The following is a 12,543-nucleotide window of genomic DNA, read 5'->3' as shown; positions in this document are numbered from 1 at the left end:
TCTGTGTGTGCCAAGGCTGTTTAGGGAGGGCAAAACACACTTTATAGGAGAAGGAAGTATCAACCCAGAATGAAATAGGAAACTACCAACTCCCCAGCTATGACCAGACTGAAGAAAGTTGTCCTGTTCATTAAAGCACATCCGTACTCCATAAAGCAAATAAACCCCAACACAGATGGCTTAACGTACAGAGAGACTGAACTGCCTACCACTTCTTCCCCTTTCCTTACTTCTCAGGCTGCCCCTTAGGTATCCAACCAATTTTTTCTACCAAACCTCTCATTCAACATGGACACCCAGATGAAGTCTTAAATAATGATATACTAATACTAACAATAATAGCCAGTCATCTGGTCATCTATATGGTGAAATGGACAAAGAAAGACGGTCCTGCACATGAGATTTTAAAATACAATGCCCATGTAGACATACAAGATAAAGCAAAACACACACAAATCCGAGAAAAAGCTCTGTGTCCACCATCTGCAATGGTTCTTACCTGTGTAAATGAATCTTCCCGGTGTCCCTTTGCAGAACTGTTTCGACTTGTAGGACAATGTGACTTCTACAACACCAGGGATGTGCCGGGGAGGAGTCTGCACGCGGATGGCATGAGGCGTAATCAGCTGGGGAAGACAGTGGGGAGAAAACTGTCACTGCGATATGTAAAGGACTCATTTCACAGCCTTCCCATCAGCTCTCAATAAACATAGCTTTAAAACACATAATTAACCTGTCAGTGTTTACACGCTATCTTGATGGAACCTGTATCAAAGACACTGACAATGATATTTACAAGCGCTCCGAGCACAGCCACAACAACTTTATCTGAGTTTCCCTACACAGCAGGCACGCGGCTTCCTGGATTGAAAAGTGAACCTGGCCTAATGGAATGATTCATCTACTACGGGATATCCTTTGGAAAATCTCTGTTTGAGGCAGACACCCCCATCAGAGCTGAGCACTGCCATGCCTCTCCAGAAGCTGGTGGGCCTGGTGTTTGAACTGAGCCCTTGAACATGTGGAAAACACAGAAGTAGGAAATCAGTGGGCCAAGGCACTCTGATTAGCTGCAGAGCCCATGTACGAAATACCCCTAAAGACCATTTGGTGCATTAACTACCAGAGGCGCAATCAAAGAGCTTTAAAGGAGAAACTGCCTCCCTGGAATAGCTTAGAGATCTGGCAGAACTAAGGACTGTCCATAAAAGGGAAGTGGAAGTTTGGGGAGGGGGCGGCAGAATGATTCCTGGTCCATTATGCAAGGCCACGTGCACAATGAGAACGCTCATTTCTGAACCCTGTTGGCAATCAGATTACACTGAGAAGCAGAATTTATTTTTTATTACTCTTATCTTTGTTTATGTAACTGGAATGTTATTAATGGTCATAAAACTGGCATTATCTGGTTCTTTGAAAAATCCAGCCCTGGCATTTGACTGCTTGACCTCTGATGGTGCTGGATTCTACATGTTCTCTCTCTATGGTTTCGGTCACTGCCCACTTCTTGACTCCTATCAGAGTCATTTGGTTCAACATTTGTGGTACTGAGTCAGTAGACAATGGATTAGCACTTGGGTTTGTACTAACTTATGAGGATAACTTAGAAGAAGCTTTTTTTTTTTTTTTTTTTAATAGGCAAACCAGACCCAATGCAAATGTTTTGCCCAGAAAATTACAGGTGGCACTGTTGAAATAACCACAGGCAACACTGTGAAAATCAAGGTATCAGCCCTTGGGGCCCACCTGAGTAAACTGTCCTAGCACCAAGTCCCAGGGAAAAGAATCGGAGAAAGTTACTACTGTGAAAGTCCACGAGTAATTTCTGTCAAATGCTCGGTTTTGATTCATAAAGAAAAGGCCATCTGCATAAAAGTCATTTTAACTTAGTAATTAAAAATGTCTATCCCTTTCTGTAGAATGTATGGAGTCTTCGCTTATTTGCTGGAAACACTTGAAAGATATTTCAAGAAGATCATGCTTATGTGGAACCCCTGGAGACTGAGTTCATCTCCATGGCTGAGTGTTTTGGATGGCTAGAGTTTTAGCCAGAAAAGCACACAAAAAAAGTATTTACTTCAAATTTTGTCCTTTTCATATTTAATTTCTTCCAAAATCATTGCATTTTTTCCCTAAAATAAGCAAAGTATATATACTTCAAAATTTACCCTTGATGAATCAAGATCGTCATTTGGAACACTCATTATCTATTGCTGTATTATAGAAAAGCCTTCTTAGTGACTACTGAGGTATGAGGATCTATTTTCCCCTGTACTAAATGGCCTTAGATAACTACAATTTTTAAGTTATTTCTAGTTTGTTCACTTTCTTGTCTTTTTTCTCCTGGTGTGCTTTGCACCTTCTAATCTGCACTTCTAATCTGTAAGCATCAAAATCAGGAAATCAAGTTTACTATTGTACAGAGAACAGAAGAAAGAAAGAGGCTCTAAAGGGCAGTAAAAGATGATAATTCAAAGTCAAGCACATGTTTAATCGCAACTTGTCAAAGTGTTTTTGCAATGGTGGGAATTCACTCTTGATGAGCCCTTAGGAGGTATCTTCCACATTGCTGAGGAATTTACACATAGACACTAATTTGGCCAGATCAATGACCATATTATTGTTACTGTTAGTATTATCCCTTTTTCTTTTTTCCCAGATGTGAAAATGCAATCCTAAAATTGCTGAGTTGCTTGCACAAAGATTACCCTTGTTAGCACAAGTTAGAGCAAAACACGACACTGATACAGCTCAAAAAATGACCAGGACAAACCCTTCCTACCTAATCATAGAGAAGAACTTGTTCATATGGAAACTTTTTATTTTTTTTTATTTTTTTATTTTTTAATAATATTTTATTTATTTGACAGAGGTCACAAGTAGGCAGAGAGACAGGCAGAGAGGAAGAATTAGGCTCCCTGCTGAGCAGAGAGCCGGATGTGGGGCTCGATCCCAAGACCCTGGGATCATAATCTGAGCCGAAGGCAGAGGCTTTAACCCACTGAGCCACCCAGGCGCACCCTCATATGGAAACTTTTTAAAGGAAGTAATAAACTCAAATTTTTCAGATCCCAAGATGGGTGTGGGTGTTTTTTTCTATCCCCATTCTATATCCATTTTTCATTTCCTGCCTGACCTTTGCTATATTTTTGATGATGGAAGTCGCCATATTGCTAGATTCCAAATAGGCCATATGCTTCTATTTTTAAGAGTTACTTAGGATGTAGAGTTAGATCAATTCACAATAACACTTAGGAGAACTTATAGCCAGTTAGAAAATACTTCACCTGCCTTCCTTTTCAGAAGAAATAAATTTTAAAAGGTGGAAAGTTATTAGTAAATAGATGAATAGAAACATCTTCTTACATAAAAGGACTTGCTACACCAAGCAATAGAATTCATGGGCTTTCTGAATTGATTATATAGGACTGCAGTGAAACTACTGACTTAAGAGTGAGGTATTGGCATAAAGCAGTAGGCTCAGGAATTGAAACATTTTCATTTACGATTTCACTTTCAATTTTAATCAATCACCTTAACTAAAGCAGAGATTCCTTCTTGAAATAACTACCTTTCACAAATGAGGTAGATTATGACTTATCATTAAAAAATGAATTTGTTGATGTTTTCCTCACCGTTGATGTTAGTCTGCAAACAGCCTCTGGCATTGACATACTTGATGACATATCGATGCCTTACAAAGGAAAAACATTTTTTCTAACTTCTATCAATCTGAAAGCATAGGGTTATTTACTAATCACTCAGAGAATCGTAGACTTTATTGCTGGAAGGAACTCTAGTAATCATTTAAAACTAACCCTCTCGTTTTAACTTCCGAAGACACAAAATTCTAGAAAAATCTACAGGCTTCAAAAATTGACCCAACAACTGAGGGAAAGAAAAGGGTCTAAATCTGTAAGTCTAGAACCCAAGACAAACACCATTACCCCACCACTGTCCCAGGATGGATAATTTCCCACACTGTTCTAATCTGCTTGAACCGAGGTCGCCATTCCAAGAAACAGAAGGAGGAAGAGCTCAGGTGAATCTAAAATTTCCAAACTCCCGTTATTGGAATACCACTTTCTCAGTTTGGTCATGACTGTATACCACCTATACAATTATATACTTAATATTTTAAAAATCAATTACTTTTTCGTTTAATATAACTTAGTTTTAAGGGAAACTTCATATCCCTCTCCCAGCTGGATAGCGGGTATCCCTGCCAAAATAAGAAGGTAGTACAGGTGGTAATTTTAAAGTTAATATGATATTCTTAAATTCTAACTAAATAGTGCTCGCAACCTGAAGGAGTTTACTGAAAGGGGAAACCAGCCAGTGTTAGATGCTACAGACTTATTTGCCCCAACTGAGACTTACTGCCTTAACATTAATCTGAAGATTAAAAGACAAACAAAAAAAAACTACTTTCTCACTATGTGATTCAGTTCTGCCTGATGTCTGTGTCAAACCCAAAGTTCTGTCCTGTCCCACCAGAGACACGTGCTCCATATTTTGGGAAATGTTGTTCTAAGTGATTAAAGAACAGATTCACTCTTGACTTGACTTCCTTAAATCCCAAGCCAAATGAGTTGAGCTAAAAATAAATATTCTTATGAAACTGTAGCATCTGACACTACTTTCTCCCTTATTGGAAGTCTCTACTTTCCTCACTTCTGTGACACTAATTATAAGACTTAAGACTTGCATGTCTGATGGTTTACCAAAACACTTTCACATTCACTATCTTTTAAAACCCATTCTTGTAGGATATGTATTCCAGATGAGAAAAGTTGAGGGTCAAACAAGTTTAACAAATATTGTTTTGAAACAGTAGGAAGAAAACCGGTATCTTCTACTTGTAAATAAGTGTTTTCTAGAGTTCTTCTTTTATTCATTGGTTCCTGTTTTCCTCATATGCCAACTTTTCCTTTCTGCCAACTTATTAACTGTTGAAATTTTACAAATTCTGTTCTATATTTTCTTCTCTTTTTATTTGCCTAACATTTCGTGAGTTTACTCATGGGCTCAGCCACCTCAGTTAGACTGACTTCCAAATCTACACCTGTAGATTTGATCTCTTTGGCCACACACCAAACTTTTATTAGCAACAGAGTAACAGAATCTCCCTGAACACATCTAATTGCCACCTCGATCCCAACATGACCCAAGCTAAATTTATCATCTTACTACTTATAAATGTATTTTTTGCTCCCATGTTCCCATTCTTGGTTAAGGGAATGCTATTCTTTGAATCACCCAAAGTAAGATCATCTTCATTTTTTCTCCCTTCCAGTTTTTCTTTTCTTTTTTTTTTTTTTTTTAGTCATTTTGATTTTTCCTCCATTGGCCTCCACTGGCTCTTTGCTTTGCCACTTTCTTCTGTTCAAGTTGTTACCATTTCCTACTCTGAGAATTACAATAATGGTCTCTCTCTACTTCTTCTTTTTCTATCAGAATTATCTTTTTCAAATACAACTTCATCATCTTGTTGCCTTACTCAACGAATGTCCCTTTTAAATACAGTATATGATCCAAACTCCTTGGCACAATATTCAGGGTGCCCCAAGGACTGACAGCTAATTTCCCTTTCTAATCTTACTTCCTACTTTGCTTTTCCCCATGCTGGAGAGTAGGGCATGAGGATACATGAAAGCACCACAGCTGTGCTCAACATCTTTGCTTTGTTCGTGTCATTCCTTGCCTACACATTCCCCTACTGATATTCTACTTATTCTTTGAGACCATGTACCCTCTCTCTTCCAATAAGTTTTACCTGATCTTAAAAGTCAGAGTTACCTGCACCTTTGTAAGAATTTATATAATTATGGCATTTATTCTATAACACTTAATATCCTATTTTGTTCTGTGCCATAAAGATTTTCCTACACATTTTTCTCTCATTAGCTAGTTCCTGAGATCAGTGACAGAGTCTAATTCATATTTATATCCCCTAAAGTATTTAACTTAATGCTCTACATACAGGATATTTCCAAAATATTTCTGGAATAAATACTTACATAAATTAGGCCATAATTCTACAAGAGGTTCGACTCCATTAGGCATAGTAATACCTACCCATAAGAGTTCACTGTTCCTAACCTGATAATATTTAATTCTCATTCCCTAACTAAATTGCTCTTAAAATGAATTATCCAACTGGCTCAGCACAGGGGTTCCTGCTTGAACCAGACTTCAGACTTCATCTAAGTGGTAAAAGAGAAGAGGATTTCTAAAGGTCTCTGACTCCTGTGAGAAGGAACAGAGGGAAATAAAGGAAAGAAAAAAAGGTAAGAAAGTAATACTAAGAAAATAGCCTACACAAACACAATGTTAAATGTTAACTGTTTATTTCTGGACAGACGACATGATATGTGATTCATCTCCTCTCTCTCTCTCTCTCTTTCTCCGTGTGTATGTGTACGTGGGTGCACATGTGCACACACACTTGCATAGGAAATAAACAATTAAATAATTCTGGAATAAATAAATTTCTACATTCACAGGTATTAGTTTAATTATGAGAAAAATTTTACTAAAGATCAAATGTAGAATAACATCAGTTTTATGCAATATGTGCTGCATTTAATTATGTAAGAATTAGATATGTATCTGCATGGAAAAAAGACTAAAAGGAAAATTATCAAAGTATCAGGGACAGTTTATAAAACTATGGGTAATCTTATTTTCCTCTGCGTACCTCTTTGAATTCTCTAACTTCTCAACAATAAGAATGTGTTAATATTATAATCAGAAGAAACCATTTTTAGGAGTGGCATTCTAATGGAAAGATACCCATGCTCTCTGCAAGGCCCCAAGAGAGGCAGCCAGCACACCCAGGACATACGGCAGCAGGGATCACACTCCCTCCAAGCTGCTGGTGTGAGCATTCCCTCCTCTCCAGACTCAGAAGAGCCCTATGCTGGCTGGCAAGGTGGGGCATGCTTGTGCTGAGAGATGGAGTGCAAACATGGGGGAGGTGGGCGGGCCTCTTTTCCACAGAAGTAAGAGAAACAAGAAAGAAGAGTTCCTCTGTGGATAGACCAGAAGGGGAGGATGGTGGCGGGGGGCACGGAGGTGGAGGCAAACCTCCAAAGAGGCAGTCTGTCTGCAAATTCTGAAAGTCCAGAAGAAGGGCCTGGGAGTGGAGAATTCTTGAAATAGTTTTTATAAAATTCTTTTCACATGTTCAAAAGCATGACCCATATGGGAGGGGAAGGAGAGTACCTAGTATTTAAAAATGTTAATGGAGGGGCACCCGGGTGGCTCAGTGGGTTAAGCCTCTGCCTTTGGCTCAGGTCATGATCTCAGGGTCCTGGGATCGAGCCCCGCATCAAGCTCTCTGTTCAGTGGGGAGCCTGCTTCCCCCTCTCTCTCTGCCTGTCTCTCTGCCTGTTTGTGATCTCTCTCTGTCAAATTAATAAATAAAAATCTTAAAAAAAAAAGTTAATGGAAACATGTTGCAGAATCTCAGGTAAGAAGAGCAAGTCTTCAGAGTAACTTTCTTCTCTGAGAGCCAGTAGCACTCCAACTCATGCTAAACAGAAGATGGTGGGGACCTCCATGGTGGCTTCTACAACGGTGGCCTTTTGTCGTCATCTGACTGTGTGCCAAGCGCTGTGCAAGACTCCGTCAGTGACTCTGTCCTGCACACTAGGAGCAGGGATGGGCATGAGCTGAGTCACAGATGTGGAAGGTGCAGGCAAGTGAAGTAACATGACCAAGAAGGGACCAATCTGCCGGACTACAGCCACCACTGTACAACACTCGCTGTCCCTCCTGACTGCTGTTCATGGTTTCTCCATACTTGCTATTACAGGTGCTTTCTACCAGGTCTCCACTATTGACAGGATAGAACGTGTCCCAACTTCTACATCCTCAAAGGTGCTGGGAGCACAGTAGGTACTCCGAATAGCCTTTTTTTACTGCCGAGAAGCTTAGCTGAGAATTATTTCTTGGCAAAACAAAAAAGCAACTCCAAGATAAGCTTTTATGTGCGTTGTCTAACCAATGGGACTATATGAAATAAATGCAACTTGAAGTTCCAAGCCACAAAGCCAAAAAAATAACTGGGATTACTAGAAAGTACACTAGTGAGTTCTTCTTACTAGCCTTAGGATTTAATATTTTAGCCTTGATCATTTTCAACACACACAGTCCAAAGAAGCAAAGACTTAAAGAGAAGGGGTGAAAAGGAAGGGAATTTCTTTTGGGGAGAAATACTTAACTGTCAAGACCAGAAAAGGCCTTAGGTGGGCTCTGCTGCAGTAGTCTTCAGGTGCCACCCACCCAAGGGTCTGGATTCTAACATTACACTGGCCCAACCACCCATTGCCACTCTCTGTGCCTCAGTTTACTCATCTCACACTGCACTGGTCTATCTGCTCTGTGGGAGTGCTTATAATAATGTTAAATATGCTTTATGTTTGGGTAGAGCTTCTCTAGGGGCCCTAAAGCACTTTCCAGATTAATTTTTTAATTTATGTATTAATAATTCTCACAGCATTCTCCCTTCTCCTCAATTAGGTTAATAACATCCATCTCTTTTGAGATAGGCAGGGGGTGCTGAGTGATGGACAGGAAGCAGACATTTAAATAAGAAAACTGTAACATAAAAACATAATTAAAGCTTCAAAACCAAATTGACTAGGGATTTTTAAAGAGACACCACAGTTGTAGTGACCAAACAAGCCAGCTTATTTTTCCTCCACTCTGGAACATTCGTTTTTCTCTAGTTAAACATGGTGTTTAAAAAATATTATTTTCAGGAGCTCCTAAAGGAAGTTGAAACACAAAAAATGTATATTCGTGGCGACCGTACTGGTTAAACCTCCACAATATGTGTCTGTTCCCCTGAAGCGGATACAACATAAATCAGGATGCCATCTCTCCTCCTGAGTCCCTCAGTGAATTCTGGTTGTTCCCTAATCAGAGTTCTCCGGGTTTCGTAACACAGACTTCTTCATTCCCAAGAATTGCCTGTCTCAAAGGCAGTATATGATTTCTCTGAGAACGTGAGAGAAACCCAGTGGAGGCATTTACTGTTTCACAAACATTCTGGTTTCCTTTTGTCCTTTCAAGAAAATAACTTTAAACCAATGTTTAACAAAATATGTTGGGTCACATGAATTCGCAAAGATCAACTTTATGTATGAAGGTCAGAGGAGACTTAAAACTAAAATCTCAGGAATTGAGTTAAATAAGAGATTTACAACAAGTTTTCAAATGGTCCTTTGCGCTACCTGAAATTTCTCTCATATGTAGAAATAGACACAGACACATAGTAGAGAGATAGAGATATATTTTCCTATTTATTGTCTGCAACCTCAACTAGAATATAAGCCCTGTGAGGATATGAGTTTTGTCTTTCTTGTTTTCACTTCTAACAGTCCCTGGGAAGCAGTAGGCAGTCAATAAATACTGAGTGAATGAATACCATAATACTATGTACCACCACTAATAATTTTGGATAAAGAGTCAATAAAGTCACGTGTTAATCTACAAAAAAAAAAAAAGAAATAATCAATACCACTTCACTCAAAAAAACTATCTACTAAAAAAAAAAAAATCTGTTTACATTTACCCCTCCCAGAAAAAACCTTCAAGCTTCCTGGTATCCTCATTAAACATTCACAAAAATATACTACCCAATTCTTCTGACCAAGAAACTAACCATGTCCCTAAATCAATGCAGTTAATTGTACAAAACAGCAACAAGATCATATTTCAAAATAGCAGATTTGGGAGGAAAAAGGCTAAAATAAATACATTATACTTCAACTACCTTTGGTTTTGTGGGTTGATTTATTTATTTATTATTCAGTAATTTATTTTTTAAATAAACTTTCTCTAGCTCTTTCCCAGGATGTAAATCTTGTGCCAGCCGGGCCCCATTAAAGACTGGATCCCATCCTGACCATCTGGGAGCTGGAAAAGCATTGGTGAGTTCCTGAGGTCCAGAGTAGTCCAGAAGGAGAGGACTGGACACCAGTAACGCCAGCCCCTGTGGTTTGAAACTGCACAATGAGCTCTTTCTCAAGGTTTGTTTTTCTAAATTCAGTTAAGAAGGAACATCATTCCCTGCTCGGATCTGACTTAGGGTCCAGGGTTGCTGCTTGTTTGTCTGAAAATTAAAATATAAAAGAAAAGGCAAAGCCAGATACATTTATGGAAGAGACTAAATGTATGTTACCAAAGCTGGCAGTTTGCAAGGCAGAATCTTTGCCTATATGGAATTAGGAAGGAAAAACATAAAAGCCAAAAGATTGCTAGATGGGGTAACAGGGAATGAACTCACTTTTCAACAAAATACTTCTAAGGTCTTTCCAAGTTCCAAGAAAGGAGTATCAAAGCTGTAAGGTACTAAACAGAGTTGACTTTGAACAGTTTTTGTGCGTGTGGCATAGTTCACATTTGCATACTGCATACACTGATACTTGCACATATATTTGGTAATTCCTCATTTAACATGTCCCTTCAGGAAGTGAGCTGCATGGAAAACCAGAGCCAAACCCCTTTTAATACCGTGCCACGACAGCTGCTTTCACTGGGAGTCTTTTGAGGATGCATTACACACATCTTGATGTTTTAGAGAGAATATATTGAATATAATTGCCATCTCTGTCTTGATGACTCAGGGCCACTGTCATTATGAACAGTCATTAATGTGCCACACAGTAATATAGTTCTGCGTCTGCTTTTTAGGTTTTCCATTTCTGCCCTTGACATTAAGCTGTCATTTCTGCTGTCACTGAGCCTGCTTCTAACAACCTGCCTCTAGCTTGCTCCTTCTGATTTGCTATGACCAGGGAAAACAGATAAGATAATTTGTTAAAAATTGTTGTTCTGGTTACCTAAAGTCTGTTATTTTCTATATTTACTTTTTTTTTTTTTTTTTTTTTTTTTGAGTTGAGGTTACTTAACAGTGTCTCTGGGTAAGTGTAGTTTTACTCCATCCTTACTAGACAGCTCAAAGATGGCTCTGGAATCACAGAGATTTTGGTTCAAGTCCAAGCTTTGCAAATTACCAGCTGTGGAACCTTTGGAAAGTCACTCAACCTCTCTGGCATTCAGTTTCATTACTTGAGAAGAAGGTGGGACAAGGGAGGAGGCTAGCTATCTGATGAGTCTGAGGGTTCATTGACATAATGCCTATAAGGAGTTTAGGAGAAGGTCTCACTGGTATCAATCACCTAGAAAGTACTAGTTTTCTAGTACTAGTACTAGAAAGTACTCACCATAACCAACAGATTTACACTAAGGTAATTGTGTGCACTCCTGTTGCACAATAAATAAATCTAAATATAAACTGCTTAACCACACATGCATTAACAAAAACTAAACTGTAATCTACCTGGTACTGACACATTGAAGCATCATGGAATACAATAGTTGTTAATAAAAAACATTTGTTGGAAGGAAGGAAGGAAAGGTGTCATTCAACATTATTCTGTGTAAGTGTGTATAAATTAATGCTTCTGATATGTGAGGATCTGGGCTAATTCACTAAGGTGAATTTAGCATGGGTCCTGCCTTATGAGAGAGAACATCCCCTTAAATCACAATAATTAAAGATAGAAAGTTATAAGGAACATAATATAATACAGAGAAGACCATGTAGGAATTTAGGATGAAAGGAAATATTCACTATCTACATTGTAAGGAAAGATTTCCCAGACAAAAGTGGCATTTTACTGGATCTTAAAGGGCAGAAGAATTTGCACACAGAGAGGAGGGAAAACATTGTGGAAGAAGGAATGGTATACGAAAGGCCAGAGTGCAGAGGCAAAAACCACTCCGGGTATAAGGGGCCACTAACAGCTCAGTGTGACGGAAAGCCAAAGTTAAGATGAATGGTGGGCAAGAATGTTAAAAAGAAAGGTCAGAGCCATCAGGGGGTATGCTTGAATCCCAAACTAAGGAGTTGTGGTTTAGGAAGGAGGAAGCCAGTACGGTTGTGTACGGAGGAAGGCTTTAGTTCAGACCATTAGGGAGCCATTCCAGTGATCTGACTTGAGTGCACATATAAAATGAAAGCAACAATATATAGTTATCCATCTTCTTCATAAAAATCCAGAGACTACAGCCAGGTGTGAATTTTGTCTTTGATTTATGTTAAAGTTCGAAATGCATCACACTTGCCTGGTTTCCATTTTCAAGCAATGGGCACATACGTGTGTCTCCTGAAAGCACTGTGAACAACTCATGGATAATGTCATCTTAAAGTCGTTCCTAACCATCCCATAATTATCAATGTTGAGGATAGATTTCAAGTGCCTTAGTCATTAAAAATAAAAATATAGGGGCGCCTGGGTGGCTCAGTGGATTAAGCCGCTGCCTTCGGCTCAGGTCATGATCTCAGTGTCCTGGGATCGAGCCCCGCATCGGGCTCTTTGCTCAGCGGGAGCCTGCTTCTCTCTCTCTCTCTCTGCCTGACTCTCCGCCGACTTGTGATCTCTCTGTCAAATAAATAAATAAAATCTTTAAAAAAAAAAAAAATAAAAAATAAAAATAAAAATAAAAATATAGACTAAAGCCTTTTTA

General features: G+C 38.9%; 1 protein-coding gene across 7 annotated transcripts in view; it reads right to left on the bottom strand.

Annotated features, from left to right (window-relative positions):
• Window positions 1-12,543, bottom strand: part of EBF1 (EBF transcription factor 1) — a 387,792-nt gene that overhangs the window by 81,132 nt on the left and 294,117 nt on the right. For all 7 annotated transcript variants that reach the window (XM_032337165.1, XM_032337166.1, XM_032337167.1 and 4 more), the window contains exon 10: window positions 500-626. In XM_032337165.1, coding sequence (XP_032193056.1) covers window positions 500-626 — 127 coding nt within the window. The remainder of the gene's footprint in view (window positions 1-499; window positions 627-12,543) is intronic.

Source organism: Mustela erminea, chromosome 3 (genome assembly GCF_009829155.1).
Source record: "Mustela erminea isolate mMusErm1 chromosome 3, mMusErm1.Pri, whole genome shotgun sequence".
NCBI classification, from domain to species: Eukaryota; Metazoa; Chordata; class Mammalia; order Carnivora; family Mustelidae; genus Mustela; species Mustela erminea.
Note: the sequence above shows the minus strand (reverse complement) of the source record. Positions and strands in the feature narration are given on the sequence as shown.